Raw genomic sequence first — 18,981 nt, 5'->3', positions numbered from 1 at the left:
TGAGTAAAGAAACTACCTCTGACATCTGTCCTATATCTATCACCCCTCAATTTAAAGCTATGCCCCCTCGTGCTCGCTGTCACCATTCTTGGAAAAAGGCTCTCCCTGTCCACCCTATCCAGCCCTCTGATTACCTTTAATGTCTCTATTAAGTCACCTCTCAACCTTCTCTCTAACGAAAACAGCCTCAAGACCCTCAGCCTTTCCTCGTAAGACCTTCCCTCCATACCAGGCAACATCCTAGTAAATCTCCTCTGCACCCTTTCCAAAGCTTCCACATCCTTATAATGCGTTGACCAGAACTGTACACAATACTCCAAGTGCGGCCGCACCAGAGTTTTGTACAGCTGCAGCATTACCTCATGGTTCCAGAACTCTATTAATAAAAGCTAAAACACTGTATGCCTTCTTGACAACTCTGTCAACCTGGGTGGCAACTTTCAAGGATCTGTGTACATGGATACTGAGATCTCTCTGCTCGTCTGTACTACCAAGAATCTTACCATTAGCCCAGTACTTTGTATTCCGGTTACTCCGACCAAAGTGAATCACTTCACACTTGTCCGCATTAAACTCCATTTGCCACCTCTCAGCCCAGCTCTGCAGCTTATCTATGTCTCTCTGTAACCTACAACATCCTTCATCACTATCCACAACTCCACCGACCTTAGTGTCGTCTGCAAATTTACTAACCTACCCTTTTACGCCCTCATCCAGGTCGTTTATAAAAATGATGAACAGCAGTGGACCCAACACCGACCCTTGCGGTACACCACTGGTAACTGGACTCCAGAATGAACATTTCCCATCAACTACCACCCTCTCTCTTCTTTCAGCAAGCCAATTACTGATCGAGACTGCTATATCTCCCACAATCCCATTCCTCCGCATTTTGTACAATAACCTACTGTGGGGAACCTCATCGAACACCTTGCTGAAATCCATATACACCACATCTACCTGTTTGGTCACCTTCTCAAAGAACTCAATAAGGTTTGTGAGGCACGACCTACCCTTCACAAAACCATGCTGACTATCCCTAATCAAATGATTCTTTTTGAGATGATTATAAATCCGATCTCTTATAACCTTTTCCAACACTTTACCAACAACTGAAATAAGGCTCACTGGTCTATAATTACCAGGGTTGTCTTTACTCCCCATCTTGAACAGGGGAACCACATTTGCTATCTTCCAGTCTTCTGGCGCTATTCCTGGAGACAATGACGATTTAAAGATCAAAGCCAAAGGCACGGCAATCTCCTCCCTGGCTTCCCAGAGAATCATAGGATAAATCCCATCCGGCCCAGGGGACCTATATATTTTCACATTCTGCAGGATCTCTAATACCTCTTCCTTGTGACCCTCAATCTCACCTAGTCTAGTAGCCTGTATCTCAGTATTCTCCTCGACAACATTGTCATTTTCTTGAGTGAAGACTGTCGAAAAATATTCATTTAGTGCTTCCCCTATCTCCTCTGACTCCACACACAACTTCCCACTACTACCCTTGATTGGCCCTAATCTTACTCGCGTCATTCTTTTATTCCTTAAATACCTATAGAAAGCCTTAGGGTTTACCCTGATCCTATCCGTCAACAACTTCTCATGTCTCCTCCTGGCTCTTCTGAGCTTTCTCTTTAGGTCTTTCCTGGCTACCTTGTGACCCTCAAGCGCCCTAACTGAGTCTTCACATCTCATCCTAACATAAGCCTTCTTCCTCCTCTTAACCAGAGATTCCACTTCCTTCGTAAACCACGGCTCCCGCGCTCTACAGCTTCCTCCCTGCCTGACAGGTACATACTTATCTAGGACACACAGGAGCTTTTCCTTGAATAAGCTCCACATTTCTAATGTGCCTATCCCCTGCAGTTTCCTTCTTCATCCTATGCTTCCTAATTCTTGCCTAATCACATCATAATCTCCCAGCTGTAACTCTTGCCCAGTGGGTAAGTATCCCACCTATCCCTTTCTATCACTAAAGTAACATAACAGAATTGTGATCGCTATCACCAAAGTGCTCACCTACCTCCAAGTCTAATACCTGGCCAGCTCATTACCCAGTACCAAATCGAATGTGGCTTCGCCCCTTGTAGGCCTGTCTACTTACTGTGTCAGGAAGCCCTCCTGCACACACTGGACAAAAACTGACCCATCTATAGTACTCGTACTATATTGTTCCCAGTCAATATTTGGAAAGTTGAAGTCCCCCATGACAACTACCCTGTTTCTCTCTCACTCCTATCGAGAATCATCTTTGCTATCCTTTCTTCTATATCTCTGGACTTATTCGGAGGCCTGTAGAAAACTCCCAACAGGGTGACCTCTCCTTTCCTGTTTCTAACCTCAGCCCATATTACCTCAGTTGACAAGTCCCCAAACATTCTTTCTGCAACTGTAATACTGTCCTTTTGACAGGAGGGAAACTAGAATTGCACAAATCTTCCAAAAGTGGCCTAACCAATGTCCTGTACAGCCGCAACATAACCTCACAAGTCCAGTGCTCAATGATCTCCTTTGAACTTTCCCCATCTTACCTTAAATGCATGCCTCCTAGTATTAGACATTACAATTCTGATCATCAATTTTATCTGCGCATCTCATAAATTTAAAGACTTCTGTCAAGTCTCCTGACAGCTTTCACCACACCAGAGAAAACAACCCAAATTTTTCTAACTTGTCCTTATCGCTCATACCCTCTAATCCAGACAGCATCCTGGTAAACCTCTTCTGCATCCTCTCCAAAGGCTCCACATCCTTCCTGTAATGCAGAGACTGGAATTGAACACAGTACTCTAAGGGTGGCCTAACCAAAGTCTCACACAACTGCAGCATCACACCCTGACTCTGGTACTCAATTCCCCAAACCATAAAGGCAAACATGCCATACTCCTGCTTTACCACCCTATCTGCTTGTGTAGCCACTTTCAGGGAGCTATGAACCACAGGATCCCTCTATACATCAATGCAGTTCAGGATCCCGCCATTAACTGTGTACTCTTCCTTAATATTTGATCTCCCAAATTGCAACACCTCACGCTGACCTGGATTAAACTCCATCTGCCATTTCTCAGCCCTATAAGGCCATAAGACTAGAAGGCTTAAGACCAGAAATTAGGCCATTCAGCCCATCAAGTCCGCTGTGCCATGCAATCATGGCTGATAAGTTTGTCAACCCCATTCTCTTGCTTTCTCACGATAATCCTTCATCCCCTTGATACTCAAGAACCTACCTATCCCAGTCTTAAATATATTCAATGACTTGGCCTCCACAGCCTTCTGTGGCAGTGAATTCCATCAATTCCCCACTCTCTGACTGAAGAAGTTTCTCCTTATCTCCGTTCTCAAAGCTCTTCCCTTTACTCTCAGTCTGTGCCCTCGGGTCCGAGTCTCTTCGACTAATGGAAACATCTTCCCAACACCCACTCTGACCAGGCCGTTCAGTAATCTCTATGTTTCAAGTAGATAACCCCTCATTCTTCGAAATTCCATTGTGTATTAACCCAAAATCCTCCAGTGTTCTTCGTACGTTAAGCTGTTCACTTCTGGAACCTTTCTAGTGAATCTCCTCTGGACATGCTCCAGGGCCAGTACATCCTTCCTGAGATATAGGGCCCAAAACTGCACACAATACTCCAAATGTGGCCTGACCAGAGCCTTATAGAGCCTCAGAAGTACATCCCTGCTTTTATACTCAAGTCCTGTCAAAACAAATGCCATCATTGCATTTGCCTTCCTAACTCCTGACTCAACCTGCAAGTTTACCTTGAGAGAATCCTGGACTAGAGCTCTCAAATCTCTTTGCACTTCAGACTTCTGAATCTTTTCCGAACTTAGAAAATAGTCCATGCCTCTATTCTAGGAGAAAGTGAGGACTGCAGATGCTGGAGATCAGAGCTTAAAAATGTGTTGCTGGAAAAGTGCAGCAGGTCAGGCAGCATCCAAGGAGAAGGAGAATCAATGTTTCGGGCATAAGCCTGAAGAAGGACTTATGCCCGAAACGTCGATTCTCCTTCTCTTTGGATGCTGCCTGACCTGCTGCGCTTTTCCAGCAACACATTTTTAAGCTCATGCCTCTATTCTTCCTCCCAAACTGCATGACCTCACTTTCCCACATTGAACTCCAACTACCACTTCTTTGCCCACTCTCCTAACCTGTCCAAATCCTTCTGCAGCCTCCCCACCTCCTCAATGCTACCTGACCCTCTACCTATCTTTGTATTATCTGAAGACTTAGCCAGAATGCCCACAGTTTCTTCATCTAGATCATTAATGTATAAAGTGAAAAGTTCTGGTCTCAACACAAAGCCTTGTGGAACACCACTTGTCACCAGCTGCCGCCCTGAGAAGGACCCTTTTATTCCATGCTCTGCTTTCTGTCAGAAAGTCAGGCTTCGATATATGCTAACAACTTGCCTCTGACACCATGGGCCCTTATCTTACTCAGGAGCCTCTTTTGCAGTGCTTTGTTAAAGGCCTTCTTGAAGTCCAGGTAGATAACATACATTGGTTCTCCTAGGTCTAACCTGCTTGTTACTCCCTCGAAGAATTCTCGCAGACTACCCTTTGATGAAACCATGCTGACTCTGCTCTATTTTATCTGCGACTGATCTATATCCCACTGTATCCTTTGACAACCTTCTGCATTATCCACAACTCCTCCAATCTTTTGCATCACCTGCAAACTTACTTACCCACCCATGTACATTTTCATTCAAATCATTTGTACGTATATATCACTAACAGCAGCGATCCCATTACTAGTCATGGCTCTGCAGCCTGAAAAGCGCCCTTCCACCACCTTTTAGGGGCAAGCCAATTCTGAATCCATGCAGCCAAGTCACCGTGGATCCCATGCATCTTCATCTTCAGGATGAGCCTATCATGAGGGACTTTGTTGAAAACCTTACTAAAATCCATATAAACAACATCCACTGCTCTACCCTCATCAATCACCTTCATCACCTCCTCAAAAAACTCAATCAAGACATGACCTGCCCCGCACAAAGCCCTGCTGTATGGCCCCAATTAGGTCATGCTTTTCTAAATGCATGTAAATCCTATTCCTAAGAATGCTCTTCAATATCTTCCCAATCACCAATGTGAGACTCACCAGTCTATAGTTTTCTGGATTATCCCTATTTCTCTCTTGAACAGACGAACAACATTAGCTCCTTACCAGTTCTCTAGGACCTCTCCAGTGACTAATGAGGATACAAAGACCTTGGTCAAGGCCCCAGTAATCTCCTCTCTTGCCTCTCCCAATAACCTGGAGTAGATACCATTGGTTTCTGAGGACTTATCCACCTTAATGCTCTTCAAAAGTCCCAACATCACTTCTTTCTTGATCACAAACTGCCCTAACACATTGGCGTACTCCACACAAATCTCATGGTCCTCCATATCCTTCTCCTGGGTGAATACTAATGCAACATACGCAATTAGGATCTCACCCACATCCTCTGCCTCCAAGCACAAGTTCCATCCTTTATCCTTGAGTGGTCCTATTTAAACCTCTTGCTATGAGCAAGTCCCAGTCAATATTGGGCAAGTTAAAGTTACACCGTATATCAAAGCTATTGTTATTGCATCTTTCCATCTGCCCACAGTCTTCCGCAATGTCATGGTGGCTATTGGAGGCCTACAGTATAATCCCTTCAGAATGGTTACACCCGTTTTCATTTGGAGCTCTCCCCATATTGTCTCAGTAGACGAGCCCTCCTGTATGTCCTCTCTGATTGCAGCTATAACATTCTCCCTGATTCGTGATGCAATTCCCCCACCTCTTTAACCTCCCTCTCTATCCCTTCTAAAAGAACAAAACCTTGGAACATTGAGCATCCAGTCATGTCCCTCTCTCTCAACCAATTCTCTGTAATGGCCTCAACATCATAGTCCCATGTACTGATCGAGGCGCTAAGCTCATCTGCCTTACCTTGTGTTGAAATAAACACATTTCAGCCCATTCATACCATTGTGTTCAGTTACCTGTTTCTGCCTGTCCTTCCTTTCAGACTGACTGGTCCCAACATCTACCATCCCCTCAATTCCTCCACTTGTTGAACTGTTGCTCTGGTTCCCAGCCCCCTGCCACTCTAGTATCAACCCTCTAGAGTAGCACGAGCGAAGCTCCCTGTGAGGATATTGACTGGTGCCTGTCCACATGGTTCACTCAGATGATCCTTAAGTTCAGCAGGGCTTGCTCTTTTTCGATCTCTCTCTTGCTTCTGCTGCTTTTGACCTCCTTGCACAGAGCAATGTCCATATAAATTATAAGACTTATTGGTTAAAAGCCATAGTTCTGAAATACTTCTTAAAAGCATTCAGAGTATTGTGTTCAGTTCAGTACACCTCATTGAAGGTAGGATGTTAAAGCCCTGGAGAGAGTGCAAAGGATATTTACGAGAATGATACCACGAATGAAGGAATTTAGACACAAAGAAAGATGAGAGAGATTGGGCTTATTCTCCTTGGAGCAGAGAAATTTAGGAGGTAACCTTATTGAGGTGTTCAAAATGATGAACAAGACAGCCTTTGTGAGGATCCGCAGGAGATGGGGGAAATACAAAATGAATATTATGCATCAGTGTTTACTATGGAGAAAGACATGGAAGATATCGAATGTAGAGAAATAGATGGTGATATCTTGAAAAGTGTCCATGTTACAGAGGAGGAAGCACTTGGTGTCTTGAAATGCATAAAAGTGGATAAATCCCCAGGACCTGATCAGGTGTATCCTAGAACTCTGTGGGAAGCTAGAGAAGCGATTGCTGGGCCTCTTGCTGAGATATTTGTATCATCGATAGTCAAAGGTGAGGTGCCGGAAGACTGGAGGTGGGCAAACGTGGTGCCACTGTTTAAGAAGGGTGGTAAGAACAAGCCAGGGAACTATAGACCTGTGAGCCTGAAGTCAGTGGACAGGTTGTTGGAGGGAATCCTGAGGGACAGGATGTACATGTATTTGGAAAGGCAAAGACTGATTACAGATAGTCAACATGACTTCATGCATGGCAAATCATGTCTCACAAAAAACTTGATTGAGTTTTTTGAAAAAGTAACAAAGAGGATTGATGAGGGGAGAGCAGTAAATGTGGTGTATGGACTTCAGTAAGGCGTTCAACAAGATTCCCCATGGGAGACTGATTAGCAAGGTTAGATCTCACGGAATACAGGGAGGACTAGCCATTTGGATACAGAACTGGCTCGAAGGTAGAAGACAGAAGGTGGTGGTGGAGGGTTGTTTTTCAGACTGGAGGCCTGTGATCAGTGGAGTGCCACAAGAATTGGTGCTGGATCCTCTACTTTTTGTCATTTACATAAATGATTTGGATGTGAGCATAAGAGGTATAGTTAGTAAATTTGCAGATGACACCAAAATTGGAGGTATAGTGGACAGCAAAGAAGGTTACCTCAGAGTACTCCAGGATCTTGACCAGATGGGCCAATGGGCTGAGAAGTGGCAGATGGAGTTTAATTCAGATAAATGTGAGGTGCTGCATTTTGGGAAAGCAAATCTTAGCAGGACTCATACACTTAATCGTAAGGTCCTAGGGAGTGTTGCTGAACAAAGAGACCTAGGAGTGCAGGTTCATAGCTCTTTGAAAGTGGAGTCGCAGGTAGATATGACAGTGAAGAAGGTATTTGGTATGCTTTCTTTTATTGGTCAGAGTATTGAGTACAGGAGTTGGGAGGTCATGTTGCAGCTGTACAGGACATTGGTTCGGCCAGTGTTGGAATATTGCATGCAATTCTGGTCTCCTTCCTGTTGGAAAGATGTTGTGAAACTTGAAAGCGTTCAGAAAAGATTTACAAGGATGTTGCCAGGTTTGGAGGATTTGGGCTATAGGGCGAGGTTGAATAGACTGGGCTGTTTTCCCTGGAGCGTTGGAAGCTGAGGGGTGACCTTGCAGAGGTTTATAAAATCATGAGGGGCATGGATAGGATAAATAGGCAAAGTCTTTTCCCTGGGGTTGGGGAGTCCAGAACTAGAGAGCATAGGTTTAGGGTGAGAGGGAAACAACATAAAAGAGACCTAAGGGGCAACGTTTTCAAGAAGAGGGTGGCACGTGTTTGGAATGAGCTGCCAGAGGATGTGGTAGAGGCTGGTACAATGGCAGCATTTAAAAGGTATCTGGATGGGTATATGAATAGGAAGGGTTTGGAGGGATATGGGTCAGGTCTGGCAAATGGGACTAGATTAGGTTAGATTTGGCATGGACAGGTTGGACCGAAGGCTCTATTCCTGTGCTGTACATCTCTATAAGGCTGCCTTCTCATCCTTGTGCATTCCAAAAAATACATGCTCAATCTACATACCTGTCTTCATAAGACAGTCATAAGGGAATGCCATGTGGGTTTATTTGATTGTGTTACAGTCATAACTAGCTTTCTACATGAGATGTATTGTGCACACACTATCATATTATGAATACTGTGTTGGAAAGTAATGTTTGTTTTTTGAGGGAATGAAAACTAATTTTCAAATAGTGTTGGACAAGAGAACACTCATCAGCCAATATCATGAGCAGCTGTCCATTATTGGTCAGATGGATTCAGACAATTGATTGGCACAGAGTAAGGCCTCAGTCCCTGAAAATAATCCAATAACAACTGCTCAAGGGTAGAGGACAGTCCCATTTCTCTTGGACTTCACTTGCAGGATTCTAAACTGCTTCCAATCCTCAGGCTTAGCATTTTTGACTACTTTACAGATCTGCTTCTTTATTGAAATACAGTTTTCACAGGACGTTTTACCTTTTCTCTCTCAGGACGTCAGGCCCAGCCATTTGGCTGTTTCTTCCACTCTTGCACATGAGATGGGACACAATCTAGGAATGACACATGACACTCCAGCACAGAAGTGTTCCTGTAAAGACAATATCATCGGTGGCTGCATCATGGATAGGGCACTAAGGTGAGAAACGTATTCAAACCGTGTACCTGGTATTGGAGGGACTCATTCCTATACAACACCTAACACCAAGAATTAACATGAAGAACACATTGACTAGAAATTAGAGAGTCAGCAAATATGTATGAAAATGGATTAGCAGGTAATGGTGAAGATAGTCTTTTAAAAGCTATTGAGAGTTTTTTTGCTGAAAAGCGAGAAACACTGTAGATATGTGCATGGTGGCTGAGTGGTTAGCACTGCTGCCTCACAACTCCAGGGATCTTGGTTCAATTCCACCCTCATGTGACTGTCTGTGTGGGTGTCCTCCAGGTGCTCCAGTTTCCTCCCACAGTTCAAAGATGTGCAGGATAGGTGAATTGGCCATGTGAAAATTGCCCGTAGTGTTCAGAGATGTGTAGGTTTAGATGCATTAGTCAGGGGTAAAGGTAGAGTAATAGGGTAGGGGAATGGGTATGGGTGGGATACTCTTCGGAGGGTCAGTGTGGACTTGTTGGGCCAAATGGCCTGTTTCCTGTTGCAGGGATTCTATGTGTTCTATGCTATCAAAACAGATGGATTTTTAGGGACAGGATTTACTCACATTTGGAATTCTATGACTTATTAGCGATAGGCAGCATGGCTTTATCTGGGGTAGCTCATGTCTCACAAACTTGATTGAGTTTTTTGAGGAAGTGACAAAAATGATTGGCAAGGTCAGGGCCTGAGATATTGTCAAATGGACTTTGGAAAGGCCTTTGACAAGGTCGCTCATGGCAGGCTGATACAGGTAAAGTCTAATAGGACCATGGTGAGCTAGTAAGATGGATTAGTCAGAGAAGACTGATAGTAGTGGTGGAAAGGTGTTTTTCTAACTGGAGATCTGAGACCAGTGATGTTCCACAGGGATCAGTGCTGGGATTCCTGCTGTTTGTGTATATATAATATATATAAAAATGACTTGGAGGAGAATGGAAGTGGCCTGATGAGTCAGTTTGTGGATAACACAAAGATTGGGAAAGCTGGGGATAGTGAGGAGGATTGCCAGAGGGCATAGCAGGCTTGGGATAAGCTGGAGCCCTGGGTGAAGAAATGGCAGATGGAGTTTAGTTTGGAAAAAATGTGAGGAGATGTATTTTAAAAGGTTTAATGCAGGTGTTATGGACAATACCAGACCCTCAAAACACTTCAAGAAAGTAGCCCCAAACCTTGCGTGTTGTTTTAATCAGGTGTGAAGTGGATAATCCAGGAGAGATGCAGTTGGCCCAATCATTTGGTCTTAAACAGAACAGAGTTTATTTACAGACTACTGAATGAAACACAAACAAAAGTGAAAAGAATTTAGAATAATTTACCCTGTCTGAAAACCCAATCGGTTCTATCGCAACTTAATGATGTTGTTCCAAATGCTTGCAACATTCCCATAGAGCATAGAACATTACAGCTCAGTACAGGTCCTTCGGCCCTCGATGTTATGCCGACCTGTGAAATCAATCTGAAGACCATCTAACCTACACCATTCTATTAACATCCATATGTCTATCCAATGACCATTTAAAGTTGGTAAATCTACGACTGTTGCAGGCAGTGCATTCCATGCTCTTACTAGTCTCTGAGTAAAGAAGCTACCTCTGACATCTGTCCTATATCTATCACCCCTCAATTTAAAGCTATGTCCCCTCATGCTAGCCATCACCATCCGAGGAAAATGGCTCTCACTGTCCAACCTATTCAACCCTTTGATAATCTCTATTAAGTAACCTCTTAACATTCTTCTCTCCAACGAAAACAGCCTCAAGTCCCTCAGCCTTTCCTCATAAGACCTTCCCTCCAAACCAGGCAACATCTGAATGTAACTGGCCTCTGCACCCTTTCCAAAGCTTCCACGCCCTTCCTATAATGTGGCAACCAGAACAGTGCACAATACTCCACGTGCGGCCGCACCAGAGTTTTGTACAACTGCAACATGACCTAATGGCTCCGAAACTCAGTCCCTCTACCAATAAAAGGTAACACACCGTACACCTTCTTAACAACCCTATCAACTTTCAGGGACCTATACACATGGACACCAAGATCTCTCTGCTCATCCTCACTACCAAGAATCTTACCATTAGCCCAGTAATCTGCACTCCTGTTGCTCCTTCCAAAGTGAATCACCTCACACTTTTCCACATTAAACTCCATTTGCCACCTCTCAGCCCAGCTCTGCAGCTTATCTATATCTCTCTATAACCTGCAACATCTTTCAGCACTATCCACAACTCCACCAACCTTCATGTCATCTGAAAATTTACTAATCCATCCTCCTTATCCCTCATCCGGGTCATTTATAAAAATGTCAAACAGCAGTGGCCCCAGAACAGATTCTTGTGGTACACCACTAGTAACTGAGCTCCAGGATGAACATTCCCCATCAACCACCACCCTCTGTCTTCTTTCAGTTAGTCAATTTCTGATGCAAACCGATAAACCATCCTCAATCCCATGCCTCCATATTTTGTCCAGCGTGTACCGTGGGGAACCTTATCAAATGCCTTACAGAAATCCACATCAGCCGCTTTACCCTCATCCACCTGTTTGGTCACCATCTCAAAGAACTCAAAAAGGATTGTGAGGCACAATCTACCCTTCACAAAACCATGTTGACAATCCCTAATCAACTTATTCCTCTCTAGATGATTATAAATCCTATCTCTTATAACCTTTTCCAACACTTTACCCGCAAATGAAGTAAGTCTCACAGATCTATAATTACCAGGGTTGTCTCTACTCCCCTTCTTGAACAAGAGGACAATGTTTGCTATCCTTCAGTCTTCTGGCACTATTCCTGTAGACAATGACGACATAAAGGTCAAAGCCAATGTCCACCTTGGCTTCCCAGATAATCCTTGGATAAATCCTATCCATCCCAGGGGGCTTTTCTATTTTCACACTTTCCAGAATTGCGAACACCTCTTTCTTTCAAGGTTGGTATTTCACTTGTTGCCATGAGATCTCAAATCGATGTTCTTTGTTCTCATTTTGAGGGCAAACAAAGCATCTGCTCCCTGACTGGGTATGCCACTGTGCTGCCACCTCTGATGAGTTTGTCTTGCCTTTGGAAGGGGTATAGCCAGGGATGGTAAAGATGGTATGATTTAATCAGGCTATTGTCTAACTCATCTGTGAGTCAGCTCTTCTTATTTTAGCACCAATTCCCAGATGTTTAGAGGGTCAACAAAGTTGAGACTGTCATTGTAACTTCCAAAGACTAAAGCAACATTAGGTGGTTCATTCGGTTATGACCATGTTCTTATATTTCATAGCAGTTTGACAAAACTGACTGGCTTGCTCGGCCTTTTCAGAGGCCAGCTAAAAGACAAAGTCAGCTAAAAGTGCAAGTTCATAGCTGCTTGAAAGTGGAATTGCAGGTAGATAGGACAGTGAAGAAGGCATTTGGTATGCTTTCCTTTATTGGTCAGAGTACTGAGGACAGGGGTTGGGAGGTCATGTTGCAGCTGTACAGGACATTGGTTAGGCCATTGTTGGAATATTGCGTACAATTCTGGTCTCCTTCCTATCGGAAAGATGTTGTGAAACTTGAAAGCGTTCAGAAAAGATTTCCAAGGGTGTTGCCAGGGTCGGAGGATTTGAGTTATAGGGAGAGGTTAAATAATCTAGGGCTGTTTTCCCTGGAGCATCAGAGGTTGAGGGGTGACCTTATAGAGGTTTACAAAATCATGAGGGGAATGGATAGGAGAAATAGGCAAAGTCTTTTCCCTGGGGTCGGGGAGTCCAGAACTAGAGGGCATAGGTTTAGGGTGAGAGGGGAAAGACATAAAAGAGAGCTAAGGGGCAACATTTTCACTGAGAGTAGTACATGTATGGAATGAGCTGCCAGAGGATGTGGTGGAGGCTAGTACAATTGCAACATTTTAAAGTCATTTGGATGGGTATATGAATAGGAAGGGTTTGGAGGGATATGGGCTGGGTGCTGGCAGATGGGACTAGGTTGGGTTGGGATATCTGGTCGGCATGGACTAGTTGGACGGAAGGGTCTGTTTCCATGCTGTAAATCTCTATGACTTTGTGACTCTATGCCAATTACACTGCTGTGGTTTTGGAGTTATATATTGGCCAGACCAGGTCAGTGCTGGGGAGAGATGTCAAAGAGCAGTCTCAAGTTCTGTATTCAGCAGTACCATCAATCTTTATTTGAGCTCTTTACCACACATGTGAAGGAGGCTTGAGACTGCATGGAATCTGGCTTTCACGTGGGATAAAGTCGCCCTCTTTATCACTGCTCAGATCTTAGGAGAAGTTAATGTCACACTGATTTGCCTTGTGGGATATGGCATTTTAATGCACTTCATGATAGAATAACTACATGCAACACTGATGTCATTGTTAGCCATGCCCCACCCCCATCTATACATCCAATCCTGTAAACATACAATCAATGATGGACACCCTATGGACAGCCCGAGATTTCCCATGACCTCATGATATTGACCAGACATCATGTCATCAGATCTTCGGATCTTACAACATATCCCATTAATTATACTCTGCTTCAGAAAGAAGGAGACCAGAATTGCACACAATATTCCAACAGTGGCTTAACCAATGTCCTGTACAGCCGCAACATGACCTCCCAACTCCTGTACTCAATACTCTGACCAATAAAGGAAAGCATACCAAAAGCCATCTTCACTATCCTGAATTAAACTCCATCTGCCACTTCTCAGCCCATTGGCCCATCTCACCCATGTTCAAGAATGCTGCACAGGCCCCAGCTATTTCCTCTCTTGTTTTCCTCAGCAACCTGGGATAGATTCCATCTGGACCTGGGGACTTGTCCACCTTTAATGCTTTTTAGAATACTCAACACTTCCTCCCTCCTTGTGCCGACGTGACCTAGAGTAATCAGACATCTATCCCGAACCTCAGCATCTGTCATGTCCCTCTCCTCAGTGAATACCGATGCAAAGTACTCATTAAGAATCTCACCCACTTTCTCGGATTCCACGCATATCTTTCCTCCATTGTCCTTGAGTGGACCAACCCTTTCTCTAGTTACCCTCTTGCTCCTTAGGTACGAATGCTTTGGAATTTTCCTTAACCCTGTTTGCTAAAGATATTTTGTGATCCCATTTAGCCCTCTTCATTCCTCTTTTCAGATTGGTCCTACATTCCCAATATTCTTCTAAACCTTCATCCGTCTTCAGTTGCCTCAACCATATGTATGCTTCCTTTTTCCTCTTAGCTAGTCTCACAATTTCACCTGTCATCCATGCTTCCCTAATCTTGCCATTTCTATCCCTCATTTTCACAGGGACATGTCTATCCTGAACTCTAACCAACCTCTCTTTAAAAGCCTCCCTCATACTGAATATGGAATTACCCTCAAACAGCTGCTCCCAATCCACATTCCTCAGCTCATGCTGAATCTTGCTATAGTTGGTGTTTCCCCCAATTTAGCACTCTTCCAAGGAACACTTGTGTCTTTGTCCATAAGTAATCTAAAACTTACGGAATTGTGATCATTATTTCCAAAATAATCCCCGACTGAAACTTTAATGACCTGGCTGGGCTCATTCCCCAACACCAGGTACAGTATGGCCCTTTCCTGAGTTGGTTTATTTACATCCTCCTCAAGAAAGCCCTCCTGGGTACTCCTTACAAATTCTGCTCCATCTGGACCTCTAACACTAAGTGAACCCCAGGAGAAAGTGAGGATGCAGCTGGTACAATTGCAACATTTAAAAGGCATTTGGATGGGTATATGAATAGGAAGAGTTTGGAGGAATATGGGCCGGGTGCTGGGACTAGATTGGGTTGGGATATCTGGTCAGCATCGACAAGTTGGACCGAAGGGTCTGTTTCTTTGCTGTACATCTCTCTGATTCTAAGTGAATCCCATACATCTTTCCGTAATTTGTTTACATGTTTGAACCTCTACCTCACGCTCACTTTTGGGAGGCCTGTAGTACACCCCCAACATTGTTTCTGCACCCGTCCTGTTTCTGAGCTCTGCACATATTGCCTCACTGCTCGAGTCCTCCATCGTGCCCTCCTTCAGCACAGCTGTGATATCCCCTCTGACCAGTAATGCAACTCCTCCACCCCTTTTACTTCCCTCTCCATCCCACCTGAAGCATTGATATCCTGGGATATTTCATCGCCAATCATGCCCTTCCTTCAACCAAGTTTCAGTAATAGCAATAACAGCAATTATCTTCCCCTTAGTCATACTGACTTCACATCTAGTTCCTTACAGGCCTCAGTCACTTCCTCCTTTCTGTCCACTAATCTCCTCATTTGCTTCCCATCCCTCTGTCACATTAGTTTAAACCCTCCCCAGCAGAGTTCACAGAAGCACCCCCAAGGACATTGGTTCCACTCCAGCCCAGGTGTTAACCATCCAATTTGTAACAATCCCACGTCCCCCAGAACCGGTCCCAATGTCCCAAAACTCGATATCCCTCCTGCACCATCTTGCAAGCCACGCATTCATCCTGCCTATTCTTTCTGACTAGCACCTCTGACCAGTACGTGGCACCGGTGCCAATCCTGAGATTACTACCCTTGAGATCCTATTTTTAACTTGGTTCCTAACTCCCTAAACTCTGCTTTTCAGACCTCATCCATTTATTACCTGTATCATTGGTGCCTACATGCACCATGACAGCTGGCTGTTTACCTTCAGAATGTCCTCCTGCTGAACTGAGATATCCCTGATTTTCATTTTTGACCACAGAAATGCCTAGCTACTCCCCTTACAATTGAATCCCCTATGACTCTAGCTCTTCCACTCTTATTCCCGTCCTTTTGAACAGCAGAGCCTGCCACGGTGCCATGAACCTGGCTATTGCTGCCTTCCCGTGGTGAGCCATCTCCCTTCACGTATCCAAAATGCTAAACCTGTTTTGGAGGGAGATAACCACAGGGCACATCTGCACTGCCTTCCTGCTCTGTCTCTGCCTTTTGGTCACCCATTCCCTTTCTCCCTCAGCAATCCTCATCTGTGGTATGGCCATTTCACTAAACATGCTATCTATAACCCATCAACATCGTGGATCCATCATTCGGTCTATGAAGACCTCACAGATAACACTTCAGATACCACCGCCATTACATTCCTGAATATGTTCTGTCCCACCAGCAGGACAGACCCAGCAGAGGTAGCGGCACGGTGGGATACAGTTGGGAGGGAGTTGCCCTGGGAGTCCTTGACATTGGCTCCGGCCCCCTTGGAAGTTTCATGGCTTCAGGTTAATCATGGGCAAGGAAACCTCTTACTGGTTACCATGTACCGTCCTCCATCAGCTGATGCATCAGTACTCCACCATGTTGAACAACACTCGGAGGAAGCATTGAGGGTGGAAAAGGTGCAAAATGTACTCTCGATGGACGTTTCAATCACCACCACCAAGAGTGGCTCAGCAACAGCACTACTGATCGAGCTGGTCAGGTTGCAAAGGGTATAACTGCTAGAGTTGGTCTGCAGTGGTGGTGAGGGAAGCAACAAGAGGAAAAAACATACTTGACCTCATCCTTAATAATCTGCCAGCTGTAGAACATCTGTCCATAATGGTATCGGTAAAAAATGAGCACCGCACAGTCCTTGTGAAGACAAATTCCCACCTTCACATTGAGAATACCCTCCATCATGTTTTATGGCTCTATCACCGTGCTAAATGGGACAGACTTGGAAACAATCTAGCAACTCAAGACTGGGCATCCATGAGGCGCTGTGGGCCATCAACAGTAGCAGAATTGTCCTCCAGCACAGTCTGTAACCTCATGGCCTGACATATCCCCCACTCAACAATTATCATCAAGCCAGGGGATCAACCCTGGTTCAATGGAGACTTAGGAGGGCATGCCAGGAGCAGCACCAGGCATAGCTAAAAATGAGGTGTCAACCTGGTGAAGCCACTAAACAGAACTACTTGCATGCAAGATGGTATAAACAGCAAATGATAGACAGAGCTAAGTGATTGTAGGTTCATGAGGTCAATTCCTGGAATGGCGGGATTACCTTACACTGAAAGACTGAAGCGACTGGGCTTGAGTTTAGAAGACTGAGAAGGGATCTGATTGAGACATATAAGATTATGAAAGGATTGGACATTCTGGCAGCAGGAAACATGTTTCCGCTGATGGGTGAGTGCCGAACCAGAGGACACAGCTTAAAAATACGGGGTAGACCATTTAGGACAGAGATGAGGAGAAACTTCTTCACCCAGAGAGTGGTGGCTGTGTGGAATGCTCTGCCCCAGAGGGCAGTGGAGGCCCAGTCTCTGGATTCATTTAAGAAAGAGTTGGATAGAGCTCTCAAAGATAGTCGAATCCTGGGTTATGGAGATAAGGCAGGAACAGGATACTGATTAGGAATGATCAGCCATGATCATATTGAATGGCGGTGCAGGCTCAAAGGGCTGAATGGCCTACTCCTGCACCTATTGTCTATTGTCTATTATCTCACAACCAACAGATTAGATCTGAGCTCTGCAGTCCTTCTACATCCAGTCGTAAATGTTGGTGGACAATTAAACAGCTCACTGGAAGAGGTGGCTCCTGAAATATCCCCATCCTCAAAGATGGAGGAGCCCGAGATGGATCTTCTACTTGGCGTATCTGACTGATAGTTATTGCGAATGTTTCAGCCTTACCTTTTGCACTGATGTGCTGGGCTCCTCCAGTGGTCCCCAGCATCACAGATACCAGTTTCCAGCCAATTCAATTCGCTCCATGCAAAATCAAGAAACTGCTGGAGGCACTGGATTCTGCAAAGGCAATGGGCCCTGATAACATTCTGGCAATATTACTGAAGGCGTGTGCACCAGACCTTGCTGCTCCCCTAGCCAAGCTCTTCCAGTTACTGTGGATGTGGAAAATTGCCTAGGTATGTCCTGACACAAAAAGCAGGACCATTCCAACCTGGCCAATTACTGCCCAATCAGTCTCCATCATCACTAAAGTGATAGAAAGTATCATTAACAGTGCTATTAAGCAGCACCTGCTCAGCAACAATTTGCTCAGTGGCACCCAGTTTGGTTTTGCCAGAGTCACCCAGCTCCTGACCTCATTGCAGCCTTGGGTCAAACATGGACAAAAGAGCTGAATTCCAGAGGGCAGGAGAGAGTGACAGCCCTTGACATCAGGCTGCATTCGACTGAGTGTGGTATCAAGGAGCACTGGCAAAACTGGAATCAATGGGTATCAAGGGGAAAACACTAGTGGTTAGAGTGATACCTGGCACAAAGAAAGATGGTTGTGGTTGTGGAGAGTCAGTCATCTCAGCTCCAGGACATCACTACAAAAGTTCCTCAGGATACTGTCCTAGGCCCAACCATCTTCAGCTGCTTCATCAATGACCATCCCTCTGTCATAAGGTCAGAAGTGGAGACGTTCATCAATGATTTCATAGTGTTCAGCACCATTCACGATTCCTCAGATACTGGAGCAGTCCAAGTTCAAATACAACAAGGTCTGGACAATATCCAGGCTTGGGCCGACAAGTGGCAAGTAAAATTAGGACCACTCAAATACCAGACAATGACCGTTACCAATCCGAGACTACCACCCCTTAGCATTCAACGGTATTGCCGTCACTGAATCCCCCACTTACGACATCCTTGGGGTTACTATTACCAGAAAGTCAATCGGACTCACCACATAAATACAGTGATTACAGGAACAGGTCAGAGACTAGGGAGACTGTGGCGAGTAACTCACCTCCTGACACCCCAAAGTCTGTCTACAAAGCACAGGTGGTTAGGCCATTTTTGGAATATTACGTGCAGTTCTGGTGTCCTTCCTACTGGAAGGATGTTGTGAAATTTGAAAAGGTTCAGAAAAGATTTACAAGGATGTTGCCAGGGTTGGAGAATTTGAGCAATGGGGAGAGACTGAACAGGCTGGGGCTGTTTTCCCTGGAGCATTGGAGGCTGAGGGGTGACCTTGTAGAGCAAAAAACATGAGGGTATGGATAGGGTAAATAGACAAAGTCTCTTCCCTGGTGTGGAGGAGTCCAGAACTTGAGGGCATAGGTTTAAGGTGAGCGGGGAAAGATTTAAAGGAATAGAAGGAGCAACTTCTTC

The 18,981-nt window shown here is 44.8% G+C and overlaps 1 protein-coding gene across 1 annotated transcript in view; it reads left to right on the top strand.

The window, feature by feature from the left end:
* The window catches only part of LOC122546170 (disintegrin and metalloproteinase domain-containing protein 12-like), a 467,862-nt gene that overhangs the window by 207,754 nt on the left and 241,127 nt on the right, over window positions 1-18,981 (top strand). Inside the window, exon 11 of the mRNA XM_087986005.1 lies at window positions 8,769-8,914. Coding sequence (XP_087842131.1) covers window positions 8,769-8,914 — 146 coding nt within the window. The remainder of the gene's footprint in view (window positions 1-8,768; window positions 8,915-18,981) is intronic.

The sequence above is a fragment of the Chiloscyllium plagiosum genome, unplaced genomic scaffold (genome assembly GCF_037043375.1).
Source record: "Chiloscyllium plagiosum isolate Xiang-an unplaced genomic scaffold, Cpla_swu_hap1 HiC_scaffold_1, whole genome shotgun sequence".
Lineage (NCBI taxonomy): Eukaryota > Metazoa > Chordata > Chondrichthyes > Orectolobiformes > Hemiscylliidae > Chiloscyllium > Chiloscyllium plagiosum.
Note: the sequence above shows the minus strand (reverse complement) of the source record. Positions and strands in the feature narration are given on the sequence as shown.